Here is a 16,447-nt window from a genome sequence, read left to right as displayed (position 1 = left end):
ACTTTGGGGAGCACAGCAGGATAATTCACCTCACTTTTTCCATCACACTGACAACCACAAATTTCTAGAGAGGTCTCCTGTCTCCTGCCACTGCATTTAAACTCACTTCTGCCAGGTGCCACTTTTACTATTCTCCTGTGAATAAAGGAAAGGAAAATGTCCCTCTAGGGCTTCTGTCCTCTTCCTCGAGACTCAGGTACATCTAAGATGCTCATGGCTTCTTGCTGCACATGGCTATAGGGGATTAGTAACTCGCCGAGGGAAGAAATGTATTCTCTTATTTTCTTCCAACTCTGTGCTTCGACGCAAGTCAAAGGTGACAGTTTCCTGGGCAGTTACTGTATCTGTCTACTGCATCACTGCAAATCTAATTTGGTGCATAGAGGCAAAAAAATGCTATTTCTGCCTACAAAGTTTCTAAAAAAATAAAAATAAAAAAGACGCTCTTATTGCATTATGCAGGTGTGAGAAATAAATCAGCCCAAGGGCGCTGCATGTGTGTTTGTGGAGGAGACTTTCGTTATTGTTAGTTTTATATATATATAAATCATTAGCATATGTGTGTGTGCATGAGTATTCATGTGATATAAAGTGTACTCCATCCTCTATACTCAGATCTTTCTTCGAGCCTAAGTCCTGATAGAGGAGAATAGATGGTGAAATTGGGAATGGAGCAGTCTTCAGCAGAGGCACGATCAGTTTTGTGGGTAGAAAACGCAATGCTGATTTTGTTGTTGCGGCCAATGAATCAAACGTAGCTTGAGGAGCAAATACAGAACGTTAGAAGTGTGTATTAGAAGTGAATTCGCCGTAAAGCTGGATACCGTCATGTAGAGAATATAATACGTAGGTCTCCCAAATCGCAGTTATTATATAACATCCTTTCATCCAACTCTCTCAGACCTCTGAGATTTGCCAGCAGGAGATCTTATAAACTTTCAGCTCAACGCTTTACCATGAATTAGGAAGAAATCACTGTAGAACGATATTTCTGTCATTTTCTCTGACCTCATTTAATGGCTTTGTACTGTATAATTAAAAGAAAGAAAATGCTCTAATATGTTAAGGCCTAAAGATTTCCCTCCAGACTCTCACATGAGATATATTTGTTGCTGAGTTTCAGGGCAGTTGGGTGGTGCTGGAGTATTTTTTGACACTATTTGTTGACCAGTAACAGTGGAGAAGATGCCTTGGGTGATGAGTTAAGTAGTGTGCGGCTGCAAGCCTTTCAGAAGCAGAGACGCTGCTCAGAATGACAGACGATCCCGGTTTTTAGCCGTGAGCTGGCAAACCGGCTATTTTCTGAAAGGAAGCGGTGAAAAGGAACCGTGAACGTGAAGAGAATGGGAGAGGAGAGAAGGAATGTACAGTGAACGACCCGGAGTCCGAACTGCATTTCACCGGTGTAGAGATAGGAAGTGATCCGTCTCCGGATACATGGTCAATGACCAGGAAAATTGAGAGTCAAAGATCATTATTGCATAAATATTAATAAAAAAGTCAAAAGGCTAGCATTCAGATGGACTCCGTGAAGCTTTAGCACAGGGACAACTTCCATAAAACTGAAATTGAAATGAATCATAAATGAATCTAAATTTACTAGACCTCAGGAGCACAGTGCATACTCATGCATGATTAACGCTCCTATAAGAAAGACTTAAAACGGTTAGCCATTTTATCATCAGCTATAAAAATAGCTCTTGTGAACAAACACACTCAAGGGAAATCCTCATGCTCTAAGCCATTAAAGCTACTGCAGTAACTTTACACAACACATGGGGGGGGGGGAGAGGGGGAGAGAGAGGGGGAGAGAGAGGGGGGAGAGAGAGGGGGGAGAGAGGGGGAGAGAGAGAGAGAAAGAGAGAGAAGAAGAGAGAAAGAGAGAGAGAGAGAGAGAGAGAGAGAGAGAGAGAGAGAGAGAGAGAGAGAGAGGGAGAGAGAGAGAGGGAGAGAGAAAGAAAGAGAGAGAGAGATGTCTATGTGTTTGAATGTCTTTCTGTCTGTCTGGGTGTCTTGTGTCTAGGAGTTTTTGTCTCTCGGTTTGTCTGTCTGTCTGTTCTTCAATCTATCGATCTATCTTTTGGTATATCTATCTGTGTGTCTCTCAGCAGTTACAGAGTGCTCCATCTCGGTATATGCTGCTGCTGCTGCTTGTCTCAGCTGCTTTAACTGAGGAGGAAGCAGCTCACCAATCACCAGGATGACCAGGGTGAAAGGCGAGAAGCATTTGTTATACAGAGACAAAGCCATTTGTTATACTGCTGTTTGTTACAGAGAAGCGTCTGAAAAAGGCATTTCATAGCGTGCCTCCTCCTCCTCTCCTGTCTCCATGCTGTGGCCCGAGCCAGCATGCATTTAAAACAGAGAATGTCTGCAGCTTGTGCTACAAGAGAAACAACCCTCTGTAAAGAAGGCAGAATGAAAGGAGAGACACAGAGTGAGCGTGAGACAGAGAGAGGGAGACACACAGAGAGAGACACACACACAGAGAGAGACAGAGAGAGATGTCTACTGTACGTGCATGAATGTCTTTCTGTCTGTCTGCGTGTCTTGTGTCTATAGTTTTTGCCTGTCTGTAGATTAAAAATGAAAGATATTTATTGTGGAATAACAGTTACCTAAGTATTATGCCTGATAATTCTTTTATACAAGTATTTTTTATTGCATGCTATGAGTAAAAAAACAAAGGCATGAAACCTGACCACACATCCAGTACATACAGTATTAAGATGTTACCTGTTGTAGATGTCATCGTCCTCTCCTCCCCATCCCCAGTACTCATTGGGGAAGCCATTGATTTTAAGGAACTGCTTCTTGCTTAAGCCAGAGACCCCTCCAAAATACCCTGCATACGGTAACCTGAAAGAGGAAGAAAGCTTTAATCCACACACACTGGCATTTTGGGCAAAAGTACTATTTCTAAGCAGCTATTACAAACAGTTATTAAAAAGAAAGACAAAAATGAGCTTGAGTGGTGGCTCAAGTGATTAAAGCTCTGTTGTTGAACAGAAGGTCATGGTTCAAATCCCAGCACTGCTAAACTGCCACTGTTGTGCAACTGTGCAAAACCCCTTAACCCTGTCTGCTCCAGGGGTGTTGCATCATAGCTGCCCCTGTGCTTGGACATGCAAAGAAAAGAATTCCACTATGCTGTGATGTATACTGTATGTGGCGATAATAAAGACTTCTTCTGGTCATGAAAAGGTCATGTTCATAATAACATCTGAATTATGTTAGCGCTGGGGTCTTAGCAACAACAAATTCTTTCCCAAGCTACTATGGCTTTCATAGCTTTATTTAGAAAAACAAATATAGAGCGATGAGGTGACAGAGGTGAAAGCATTTCTGCTTCACAGCATCGACAAGCAGCAGCAACAGCAGCACCACCACCACACTGCTGCGGAGAACACACTTTTATCATTTAAAACAAGGATGACTTACATCTTGATCAAAAGACTAGTCAAAAATGCTAGAATACTGGCTCATCCTTCGTTCAGTCCTCACGGGAACATGGAAAAAACAAGTTAGCTAAAAATTCTGATCATTATGTTCTTGCATTCTTTCTAGGCTCCATTAAGCACCAAATTTCCACACTGAGTTGACACTAGATATAAGACAATAATGCTTTTAAGTCCCTAGATTTAAAACACAAGCAAGTGTGACCCTGGCAGTCAACTGAGGCGTTTGAACTCAACACGGTCGTGAGCTGAGACACAGAATTCACCCTTGGTGGAATCCCGTGACTGAAATGACATCTGATTCCCCTCCGGACCTTTTTCATCTTGCTCTACACTTCCTACCTTCTTTTCTCTCTCTCTCCCCCAGATCTAACAGCATATCTGACATGGACTCCTGAAAGCTGAAGCACTATTACTAATGACTACTTCCACTGAGCTCCAAAGGACTTTTCAGTCATTACGTTCAAGCCCATGGGGAAAGTGATGGAGGAGTGACTTCATACAGGACAGAGCTGCCGAGTCATCTGAAGGACCTTAGTGATGTGTAAGAATCTTTCTTACAACTTTTTTGTTGTAAATCTGTGGAGACTTCTGAGTTGAGAATGAGTACAGTACAAAATGTTGAGGAAGGAATATAGGTTCATTTTAACCCACTTAGTCCCAGAGGAAAGCGCTATCTGCCCTCTTCCACAGACATGAGCACACAGACAGCCACAACTAGCTAGTGCTGCTGTGACTGACTGGAGAGAGAGAGAGAGGGAGAGAGAGAGAGAGAGAGAGAGAGAGAGAGAGAGAGAGAGAGAGAGAGAGAGAGAGAGAGAGAGTACTGTACGCTAGCAACTCACGCCTTTTTTTGCTCTCATCTGTGGTAATAAACGGTGCAAATGAACTTACACTGATTTATGAGTAGCTCAAAACCTCCACTTGACTATATACAGCTGTAGGAAGGACTGGTTTTATATGTGATTTTAGCCACATAGTCATAATCTCTAATGCCAGAGAATACAAAATGCCTGTGAATAACTTCGTTTCTATAGATATGCTTTCTCTCTCATTCATTTATCTTACGTTCGTTTTTTATTTTTATATAATTTTACATGGCTTACCATGTGCTTGAACAGACTATACTATAAGTAATAAACAAGCAGGGCTAAAGTTTAAGTTTTCTCTTCTGTAACTGCTGATGCAAATTAGGGTTAGTTCTCTTTTTGGGATCTTAACAAAAAAGGGTGCGAATGATTTATGTGATGTGTAGATGGACAGCATGATTCAGAAAGGTCTTACATTGTTATAAAGGCATGTGGTAAAAAAAAAAGGCAAAGAAAGAATCTTAAGGCTTAATGATGAAAACATGAAGTGAGAATCTCCTGAAGAGACCTACTGCAGACAGGCATGGGTAGATGCCTAGGGTTCGCCTGGAGCTACAACACACCATAGGTGTGTGTGTGTGTGTGTGTGTGTGTGTGTGTGTGTGTGTGAGAGCATAATAGAGAAAGTGACATATCCATCCACACAAAACTGCCAACAGCAAGGACAAAAGTACAAAAACACACACACACACACACTACACACACACTACACAAAGGCAACAAGCTGAAATTAATGAGTCCATCTGCTACAGTGGGCAAAAACATTGCAGTCAGGGCTCTGGAGCCACACTTCAGCTTCTGCGCATGAGCTCTTGAAACAGATGCCTGACATGTGTCAGGTGAGTCACATAAAACCTTAAAGGGTCATCTTTCTCAGCAAACACTGGAGCCAAACATGGCCCAGAGCAGCTACAGACTTTAATGAAATGCAGACTGGAAAAACTCACACTGTTGGTGTTGGTGCAGGTGAGCAGCCATGGACTGATGTTCTCCTTGGAAGTTTGCTTCAAATAAAAAAAGCAGGTCACTCGAGTCCTGCCCCTCAAAGCAGTGCTATTTTATGCTTTATTTTTTTTGTTAACTGCTCGAGTACACTTGGTTTTGACTCGCTATGTAACTGTAGAGCTGGATTACGTGTGCGTAAAAACATCGTGAACACAAAACTCTGCAATGCAGAAGCCTTAAACTGCTAAAAATTGACAAGCCTGTAACGAACAGCAGGAATCTGAGCCTGGAATCTGTTCTGACATAGTGGATGAACGTTAGCCAGACTTTTTCTGCTGCTGAGAGAATTAATCTAAAGAGTGGTATAGTGAATGATTTGAGTGTATGATTTTCAGCTAAAAATCGCATATCATAAAAGAACAGTTTGCTCAACTGCAGCTGATTTCGTGCCATTGTAACCAAAGATGTAAAACGACAAAGTTCTGGTATTCTCATGGATTCTAATACACGTGTAGAAAATTCTTCCATAGAAGAACGCAGCAGGATAATTTCATACGACAGCTACTAAAGGCAGTAGTGGCAATGGCAGAACATATACAAAAGATATTTATTACCATACTAATCCTTTTAAGAACTATTTTGGATCATAAGCTTAATGTAGCATTTATTATGTGAACATATTTCTTAGAAATATTGCCAAGCTGAAAAACATCCTATCTGTATCTGATGCTGAGAAGCTAGTTCATGCTTTCATGACCTCTAGACTGGGCAATTGTAATGCATTACTAGGTGGTTGTCCTGCATCTTTAATAAATAGGCTACAGTTAGTCCAAAATGCAGCTGTCAGAGTTCTTAACAGGAAATATGACCATATAACCCCAATTTTATCATCTCTACACTGGCTACCTGTTAAGTTTAGAATTGATTACAAACTGCTGCTACTTGCATACAAGGCTCTTAATGGTTTAGCTCCCATGTATCTAACTAGTCTTCTAACATATTACAATAGTTTAATGCTCTCTGAGATCACAAAACTCAGGACTTCTGGTAGTTCCCAGAATATCTAAGTCTACTAAAGGTGGTAGAGCGTTTTCGTATTTAGCTCCCAAACTTTAAAACAGTCTTCCTGATCCTCAGACACAGTTACCCAGTTTAAATGTAGATTAAATACTCATCTCTTTAGTCAGGCGTACACATAATACATCCCATAATATTGTGCACTATTATATCAGACTCGCACATTTTATGAACAGCAGATACGTTAATCCCTCTCCACTGCTTCTTTCCTTCTACTGTACCCATCTCGAGGCATCCAGAAACTGAACCCGCTCCGACTGTCTTCCGTGTGATGAAGATTTTGGACCTCCACTGAGATGAGGACAAGTCTGAGGACTCTGAGAATCCTCAGGCATCTAGAGATCTACCAGCTCCAGTCAGACTCTGCGATACTACAAAGGAGATGTGAACTCCATGTGATCTTTTGTATCTATATAACATCTGTTTGACTGTATTTTTATAATCACACCCTGAAGTGTCACCCATATGAGGATGAGGTTCCCCTTTGTGTCTGGTTCCTCTCAAGGTTTCTTCCTTTACCGTCTAAGGGAGTTTTTCCTTGCCACTGCTGCCTGAGTCACCTCAGACTTGCTCATTGGGGATATATACATACACATTGTGAACTAAATTCTATCTAATAAATAATCTTGAATTTAGCATTCTATTAATCTTTATATTATTCTTTATCTTAACCTTTTGTTCTATGTTTATGTTCTGTGAAGCTGCTTTGAGACAATGTCAATTGCAAAAAGCGCTATACAAATAAACTTAAATTGAATTGAACATATTACCATATGATATGTCATAGGTTTTCGGGATTTGTTAGAATCACCCCAAAACCTACATTTATATTAAGTTAAGTTAATTATACAGTTTAAACCCGGTTTATAACTGTTTAAATCAGCTCTGTTAAAGAGCAGAGTACACCAGAGAGAAGACCAGCCTCTGTGGCTAAAGGAAAATGGTCTAGCTTTAAGTATTCATCAACCCTTAAAATGCAAACTTTAGAAACCCTTCCTGAGTGCTTTATTATCGCCAGCTATTAAGGCTTTCACAAGTTATTGAATTTTATCCATTCCTTCAGAACAATAAATGAATGTTTATGTCTCTAAGGTCATGTCTATACTGATGCAAACCGCTAAGGTTTAGATATTGAATAAAAAAAAAACACTTAACTCTCCAACTGTGGTCAGTGTGTTGTGGCAATTTTAGGCTGAAAATCTATTTGTTAAAAAAAATTAAACAAAATAAATAAACAAAATAATACTAATACTAATCCCCACCCCCCCACACACACATTTGAATGCCTCTCCCCAAGACGACTGCTTACCAACGACGAGCTACAGATAAACAGTGCTGTCTGTTATACTTAAGTAAAAGGTTAAAGGTGGTGATGAACAGATTTACTAAAAATAACATGCTATGCATTTGAATCGCATACATCATACACCTTTGGTCGCATCGTGGGTATGTATTGGATGCCATTATTATGCGAGAGCTACCTCTAAGTTGTTATGGGATAAGTTGCTAGCCCAGGGGCCGGAGCCACAAGTGGCTCTTTCATCCCTCTGCTGCGGCTCCCTGTAGATTTGGAAAATAAATATTTAATTTAAATGTATTTTATTTTAGTTAGTTTTTTAAAAATGTAATTTTAAATTCTAAGATTATGAGGCTCTTGTAACATTAAAATAAACCGTGTTTAATTTTTTTGTCGCTCAAAATCTGCGTTATAACCGGCGACTTGCGAAATCCGACACACAGAAGCAGACGCATTTTTGTTTTGCTGCAGACGGCAGGTTAAAATTTTGATGTCATGCAGGGCTGTCAAGTGTCACACATTGAGTGACAGTCACGCATTTGGATCTTTTGTCACGCTCCCGCCGCACATCCTATTTCTCACGCAGAAAAACGGACTATTTATCATATATTTAATATGCCGCAGCGCCCAAAATGTATCAGACCGCACCGCTGTCTCTATGGAACCGGGCAGGAATCAAGCGCGTCTCCTGGAGTTCTTAGTCGAGCCTGACAATTATCAGCCAATCAAAAAAAAAAGAGGCTACACAATAGCCAATCAGAAAATAGCACTATCTGGGAAAGATTTAACGCAACAACCAATGAAAAAAATTGGGGTTGCGGTGGGGTTGGAGATGTCACGCTTGCCTGTCTTCAAAACTTGAGAGCCCTTGTCATGAATACGAAGAGGACTCAATTAGACATTGAGCATTTTTTTTAAAGTAACCTTCAACACAGCGTCTTTTTTGTTAAGGTTAGCTCAAACTGTTCAAAATATTTTCGTTTGCTTGCAGAAATAAAATTTGTTTACTCTGTAGCAGTTCATTGATTTCATAAATGCAACACACTACAGTTTTTTCTATACTTTCCATAAAGGTAAAAAAACGATATATGCAGCGTTATCTTCATTTTAGGTATCAAAAGGGTTTTGTGGCTCCCTGTGGGTTTTTTTTTCTGTGGAAAATGGCTCCAAATGGCTCTTTGAGTGTTTAAGGTTCCCGACCCCTGTGCTAGCATAATGCTAATATGTCCCTAGCTTATTTAAAGTTCATATCTGGATGCATGTATGTGAAGAAGAGAATAGTCGATCTCTATGGGGTCAGAATTGTTTCGTTATTCTGAATAAATACACTATGATCCACAAATAAATATAAAGAGTTTCACAAATATTTTTACAAATTTCGCAAAAAGAAATGAAATTCACAAATAAATAAAATGGGATTTGCAAATAAAAAAATATTTATAAATTGTATTTATTTGCGAATTGCTTCCTGCTCATTTCTGAATCACGGCACGCATTTGTGAATCGCGTTCTGTGCATTTGTGGATTTGAAACATTTCTAACGTCAAGACGTGCACAAGAATCCACAAATTGGTGGACTCCGCCCACCGTCTACTCCAGCCAATCGGACAACGGTCTCGTGGCGCTGACCTCAAACCAATCACGTTCTGATTTACTCGCACTATCACAGTGTAATATATACTGCAAAATACGATTTAAAAAAAACAAATAAAAAACATTTGTCGCAGATTCGAGCCCAATCTGGTAACCCTGTATGGATTGTAGCCAGCACTAAGGGTTAGTTCAATTCTGCTTTCTTTGGAAACGATTTCAGCATCATCAATGGGTCCAGGGGTAGTGTGAAGAGCGAGTAAATCAGAACGTGATTGGCTGGAGTAGACGGTGGGCGGAGTCCACCTATTTGTGGATTCTTGTGCACGTCTTGACGTTAGAAATGTTTCAAATCCACAAATGCGTGCAGTGATTCACACTTGCACAGAATGCGATTCACAAATGAGCAGGCCATTCACAAATAAATACAATTAAATATATATTTATAAATATTTTTTTTATTTGCAAATCCCATTTTATTTATTTGTGAATTTCATTTCTTTTTGTGAAATTTGTAAAAATATTTGTGAAACTCTTTATATTTATTTGTGGATCATAGTGTATTTATTCAGAATAACGAAACAATTCTGACCCCATAGATCTCATACTTTACAGTTTTATGTTAAATGCACAGTGAGTACAACTTGTAACAGTTTGAACAGTGAGATGTAATTCAAGTAAAAGTTTGTTTGTTTATTTGGACTTTTATTCTGTAACCGGGGGACTTGTTAAAGCCAGCATAATTACTTCAGATTAATTACAATAATAGACTAATACCAATTGCACTAATATACTGAAAATATGAAAGCAATATACATATTATTGAATATTTAATTAAAAAAAAAAAAGCTTTACAATAACTATTATGTATCCTAAATATTAGCACCCCTAAAAATTCTAACCAAATACTGTACCAAAAAAGTAATTGCTATTTACTACTGGATCGCTGTCTGTAACCTGGGTTCTACCATCTGATACCAGTTTTATTATCATCAAAGGTTTAAAAGTCCTGTATATTTTAATCATACAGCAGTTACAAGATTTAGGTACTATAATCATGTGCTGAAGGAGGAAAAGCACCTAATTTCATTGCCACCCTGAACAGTGGAATGTCTCCCTACACTACTTAAAAATAATAATAATAATAATAATAAGAAGAAGAAGAAGAAGAAGAAGAGAAACTCAGTGTAAAGAAATCACATTTAATACTCAAATAATAACTCTATTTCTTGGCAAGTACAACCAGCTACTTGCAGGCTAGAATCTATTTTTCTTTAATGCCCCAAGGATCAACATCATAAAGGTGAATCAAAATAAATAATCGCGTTGTTATACACAATGTTCCTGCTCTGATTTGTTGTTACCTAAAGCCAAACTTGTCCATGGCGATAGCGAAGTGGCGCGGCTGGTCGTAGCAGTGGTACAAGTTACGGTCATCCATGGGGATCAAATCCACATCGCTGAAGATGAAGCAGTCGTACTCGCCGTCCTTTAGAGCCTCTGTATAGCCGACGTTTAGCAGTTTGGCCCGGTTGAAGGTGTCCTCGCCAAGCTGGAACACAACAAAAAATCAGAGATTGCTTTAAAAATTTCAATAAAATCAGACCAAAAAAGAGCTCATGGTGGAGGCTTGGAGTTGTACTCTATCTGATGGCTCAGGTATTTGGACTAAGCTTGGACATCGCTGCTGTAAATAAAGCAATCATAGGACTCTCTGTGCAAAAGTATCAAATAAAACAAAGTCAATTTTGCCTTGCATGTTGTCTGTGCCTTTTATGCTTCAGATCCATAATAATTTCTTGTACATTATTTCCGAGCTCAGGATTCCAGCTGAGAACAGACTGCTGCATTCACTTTTTTTTGTGATATGACAGAACAAGATTTAACCACTCCAACAGACTCGTGCCACATTTAAGTGATGAATAAAACATGAAGGAATATGCTGTTATCACACTCGAGTTGTGTGATAGGACCAGATGTGAACAGTAGCAGCATTATGGTGCACCACAAATGACTTACTGGCTCGTAGCAGCTTATCTAAAGGTGTTTTGTTCTTCATATATCACAGCAATTTGCCAATGATTACAAAATGTAAGTTATTGTGGATCGTTATTGTATTTTGTAACTGTTTCTAGTTAGATTTAATGTAGTGGAGCATCTTGGGACTGCCGTTCTTCTGTTAACGGAAAGGAATCTTGTCATGTTACAGAGAATATAGCAAGCGTACAATTTCTGGCGGTTACAGATTGTCGACACCGGAGATTCCTTCCATAACTGTTAGATACGTTTCCCTGTATATTGTCTCTGTATATTTAACTGATCAATGCATGATTTGTGAAACGCCGTTATACAAGCTATCAAATGCTAATGCCAGCAAAAGAAAGATGTAGACAAAAACATCTGTTCATAGCCAAGGCATGCAGAAAACCTTTTTTTTGAACATTATGGAATAATGTGAAGATTCTTTTTAAACAATGTGTATTTTATGTTCCACGCTTGTCATGGTATTAATCTTATGCACAGCATTTTGATGTCACATTCACACTCAGGAAAATAGTTTACTGCTTACAAAATTCTGTATTAGCTTCCTTTTTATTATAAGTCAATTTTTTATGATACACTGTTGTGAAAGTGAGCCACGATCTGATATCATTCAGGCTTATTATGCACCTGAATCTTTAACAATATGAAGAGATATGAGATATTCCATCTACATAATTTCCTCTCATAAAGCTTAATGGACACCAGTGCACTTCTATGTTAGGTCAATCTGACTGACACTGATTAGCCGCATTTTAAAGACAAAGCCTATTTACAACAAACGCTGTTGAACTCTTGCTCTATCCCTCTAATCCCAGTATTAGACAAATCCAATATAATCTCCAAGCTGATATTTTAATGCAACCCTAACACATTGCTCATGTTATAGAAAATCAACTGCTAGTATTTTAGGTTGCAGAATAATTTTTTAGCAAAATATTACACAGGTCAGGTCCATATGCATGCAATCTGTAGGGTGAGTAAATCTACGCAATTAAATCAGTAAGTGATCTCTAGGGTTAAAAAGTAATTAAGTGTGACTTTTTTTTGGGTGGATGCCAGACAGTGGTAGGTGGTGATGACAAATTTATTCTACCGTCAACAAATCCTGTCACCACACTTTGGATATTTACATTTGATTTTTGTCAATATCTAAAATGTGAGGAAACAAATAAAATTTAAATATCCAAACAAAGTGCGACGAAACAAACAAAATGTAAATATTCAAACAAAGTGCGACGAAACAAACAAAATGTAAATATCCAAACAAAGTGCAATGAAACAAACAATGTAAATATCCAAAGTGCGATGAAACAAACAAAATGTAAATATCCAAACAAAGTGCGATGAAACAAACAAAATGTAAATATCCAAACAAAGTGCGATGAAACGAACAAAATGTAAATATCCAAAGTGCGATGAAACAAACAAAATGTAAACATCCAAACAAAGTGCGATGAAACAAACAAAATGTAAATATCCAAAGTGCGATGAAACAAACAAAATGTAAATATCCAAAGTGCGATGAAACAAACAAAATGTAAATATCCAAAGTGCGATGAAACAAACAAAATGTAAACATCCAAACAAAGTGCGATGAAACAAACAAAATGTAAATATCCAAACAAAGTGCAATGAAACAAACAATGTAAATATCCAAAGTGCGATGAAACAAACAAAATGTAAATATCCAAACAAAGTGCGATGAAACAAACAAAATGTAAATATCCAAACAAAGTGCGATGAAACGAACAAAATGTAAATATCCAAAGTGCGATGAAACAAACAAAATGTAAACATCCAAACAAAGTGCGATGAAACAAACAAAATGTAAATATCCAAAGTGCGATGAAACAAACAAAATGTAAATATCCAAAGTGCGATGAAACAAACAAAATGTAAATATCCAAAGTGCGATGAAACAAACAAAATGTAAATATCCAAACAAAGTGCGATGAAACAAACAAAATGTAAATATCCAAACAAAGTGCGACGAAACAAACAAAATGTAAATATTCAAACAAACTATAATGAAACATTGTAATTAAACAAACCAATGCGAAAGCAAAATGTAAGAAAGCAAACAAATTGTGATTAAAATACATGGGATTAAAAGCCAAACATTTATTTGAAGTCTACAGGAAAGAACATTGCTCTGTGATATTCAACATTAAATAACATTTTTCTTCATAACTATGCCATACTGATGTTCATAAAAGGTATATTTAATACACAACAACACATATATATGTTAGCAATTCACAAACAAAGCATTCACAGCAAATATTCATGCTAGTTCATGGGGGTATCCGAAGTACACACCAAGCTACACCTCTGATGCAGGTCTGATTATAGAGCAGCTCTCCAATCTTTCAGAAATCTTTAACATCAATACGCTCTTTTCAGAAGGCTGATCTAAACATCTTACATCTAAAAGCTAACAAGAAAATGTGCTCTGAATATTATGAGAAATGCCCTTGGCAACAATATCATGCAGACGTCTTTTAAGTCCTTGTTTTAATCCATAGTATCTCAGAGACCAGAACGTAACACTTCAATGTGCACCTTTATCACAGAGAGAGACAGAGAGAGAGAGAGAGAAAGAGAGAGAGAGAGAGAGAGAGAGAGAGAGAGAGAGAGAGAGAGAGAGAGAGAGAGAGAGAAAATTAAACAGAGGAAGAGAGAAAACCAGCAGATAAGAGTAAAAGGGAAATTGCCATTTTCTACAGCAACTATGCTCATTAACCATTATAGGACTCATTTTAGCACTGAAATAAGATGTGAGGTACAAAGTCAGCTCAGGCAAATGAAGCAGTACATCTTCCATAATCATGCAGCACGTTTCAAACTCCTAATTTATGACACAGCCACTACAATCATTTCACAGCACTCTCTTACATTCAGGGTGAAGTATCAACATTGAGAATTCAGTGACTTACAGTATGTTTCATTTCAGGACCATAAAGCAGCAAAACCAACCCAATAAAGCCAGGCTTCTTTTCAAGCCTCTGCTCTAAACAGGACAATGGCTCGTCTGGGAAGCATTAAAAGCTGATGTTCTCAATGAACTAAATTGCCAAATGGATTGAAAAAAACCTGCCTGTGATCTCGATGCATTAATTAGATCCAATGTGGCTCCCAAATCTGCATCTTTGCTTTGTGTTGAGGGAAAAGTGGAAAAAGTCTATTGCATACCTGCCCCTTACTTCATTTTTCTTCTACTGTCAAGCTAATTGCAGCCAACTGGCTGAGCCCACATTGGGTAAAACTTCTTTGAACTTTATGACAGGGAGAAATGATGGCAGTGTAACCAAAAGACCAGACACAACCCAATGAATCAGAAATGGCAAAGCCTCTAGACCAGGGGTGTCAAACTCTAGTCCATGTAATTATATTTTGCCCGTGAGATCATATCAAATGTGCATTACAGCTGGCTAGCCGCATGCTCCGCTAATACTACAAATGCCAGAATGCCTTGCCACTGTAATGACGCGTAGTCACGAACACATAACGCCCCTCATTCTCAGTTAACAATCATGTTACAGTCACATCGGGCAAGTTAATTCACCATCCACAACAATGGGAAAGATGGACAATAGGAGCTTTCAAGACGGGAGGGAGGCCGATTATCTGTTCACCAATATAAAGGGAAGACCTGTTTGTCTTGTGTGCTAACGGAGCTAACGTGTCTGTAACGAAAGAATATAACATAAGACACTATGACACGAAACATTATGAGAAGTATAAGGACCTGGACGTAAAGCAGAAGCTCCAGAAGGCGGAGGAGATGAAAAAAAGTCTGGTTTCCCGGCAGACTACGTTCATGAAAGCAAAAGCAAAAAGTGAAGCTGCTGTAAAGGCTGTAAAGTGTTATTGTGGCAGCAGAGACTGCAAAATCTGCCCTTTAATGAGGGAGAGTTTGTCAAAAAGTGTAGGGTCAAAGTTTGCAAAATGAACACTGATGTGTCTTTTATTTCAAATATAATTTCTTATGTGTTTGTAATATCAAGCTCTGGTTGTTCCAGATCCTGTATTTAAGCAAAACTAAAGTTTGTTTCCATATGAAAAAGGTTGAACATTACATATCAGTTGCGAGTTTAACACCCGTGCTCTAGTCTACAGAGCTGAGAAGCAGCCTTCAAATTTGCCTCATCGCAGCAATGTCACTCCTTCAATTCCTGGCCTTTGAGAGGCAATTAACCCCATTAGGATTTAGCTGGTGATCAGAGATGGCTGCTTGAGACAGACTTCCCTTTCTGGCTCTGTCACACAGAGTCAGTCAGGGGAGTCTGTCCTACCTGCACCCGTTGCTATGGAGACCGATTAGGTCAGCCCTCAGACTGAGTGATTACACACATCTCGAGTGTGTGGTGTGTGTGTGTGTGCATGCACGCGTGTGTGTATCTGCTTTATCACTTCCCAGCAGGCTGACCTTATCACCCAGCAGAGCTATTGATGCCAGGCCTGAAGATGGGGCCAAGACAAACATCAGCATGTGTAGATTAAAAAAAATATATACAGGGAGTAAAAGACAGCACAGAGGTGATTAAGCTTTAAAAAGCTTTAGAAGAAAATAAAAAAAAATAAGAGAATGCTGAGCAAACCAAGGAAGCAACAAATCATACAGTTGAGGATGATGTATTACGGGACTTAAATGAGGACACCGTATGTGGCACAGCCGTGATAAAACCTGAAGAACACTACGGCTGTGTGGGAGGCTTTACCTGGTTTGTCTTGTTAATGAGCCCCACTACAGTATTGCATGTGGAGTAGTGTCCTAGTTTCCCTACTCGTTACTGTATTAAAGTTCAATCACCGTAACAGAAAAAAATACTCAGAGGAAATAAGAGTGCTCAGTTCATGAAAGCCCAGCCCAAGTAAATTTAAATGCGTGCTCACTATGGCAAAGGACGAGTTTACACACTGGTTTAGCACGGTCAGAACAGCTAGTCAAATGCTACTGGTAAAGCTGGCCACTTTAGGTAACATAGTCTAACTATTACAAATTTATTCTGACCAGCACAAGCTGCTATTTTTTCAGCAGGGCAGCTATCGAGTCGCTGCATGCGGCACTATTATTGGAAGCTATTGTTTACGTTTCTTTTGATTCTGAAGAGAACGCAGGAGAGAACCGTCTTATCGGCTTCTTCCTTATGGTCACTTGGATATTA

At 38.8% G+C, this 16,447-nt stretch overlaps 1 protein-coding gene across 2 annotated transcripts in view; it reads right to left on the bottom strand.

The window, feature by feature from the left end:
- b4galt2 (UDP-Gal:betaGlcNAc beta 1,4- galactosyltransferase, polypeptide 2) overlaps positions 1–16,447 on the bottom strand; it is a 133,630-nt gene that overhangs the window by 24,612 nt on the left and 92,571 nt on the right. For both annotated transcript variants that reach the window (XM_027133569.2, XM_047822036.1), the window contains exons 4-5: positions 10,601–10,788; positions 2,737–2,859 (exon numbers count right to left, since the gene is read on the bottom strand). In XM_027133569.2, coding sequence (XP_026989370.1) covers positions 2,737–2,859; positions 10,601–10,788 — 311 coding nt within the window. The remainder of the gene's footprint in view (positions 1–2,736; positions 2,860–10,600; positions 10,789–16,447) is intronic.

This window comes from Tachysurus fulvidraco, chromosome 1 (assembly GCF_022655615.1).
Source record: "Tachysurus fulvidraco isolate hzauxx_2018 chromosome 1, HZAU_PFXX_2.0, whole genome shotgun sequence".
In the NCBI taxonomy this organism is placed as follows: domain Eukaryota; kingdom Metazoa; phylum Chordata; class Actinopteri; order Siluriformes; family Bagridae; genus Tachysurus; species Tachysurus fulvidraco.
The sequence above is the reverse complement of the archived record's forward strand: the minus strand, read 5'-3'. Positions and strand labels throughout refer to the sequence as shown.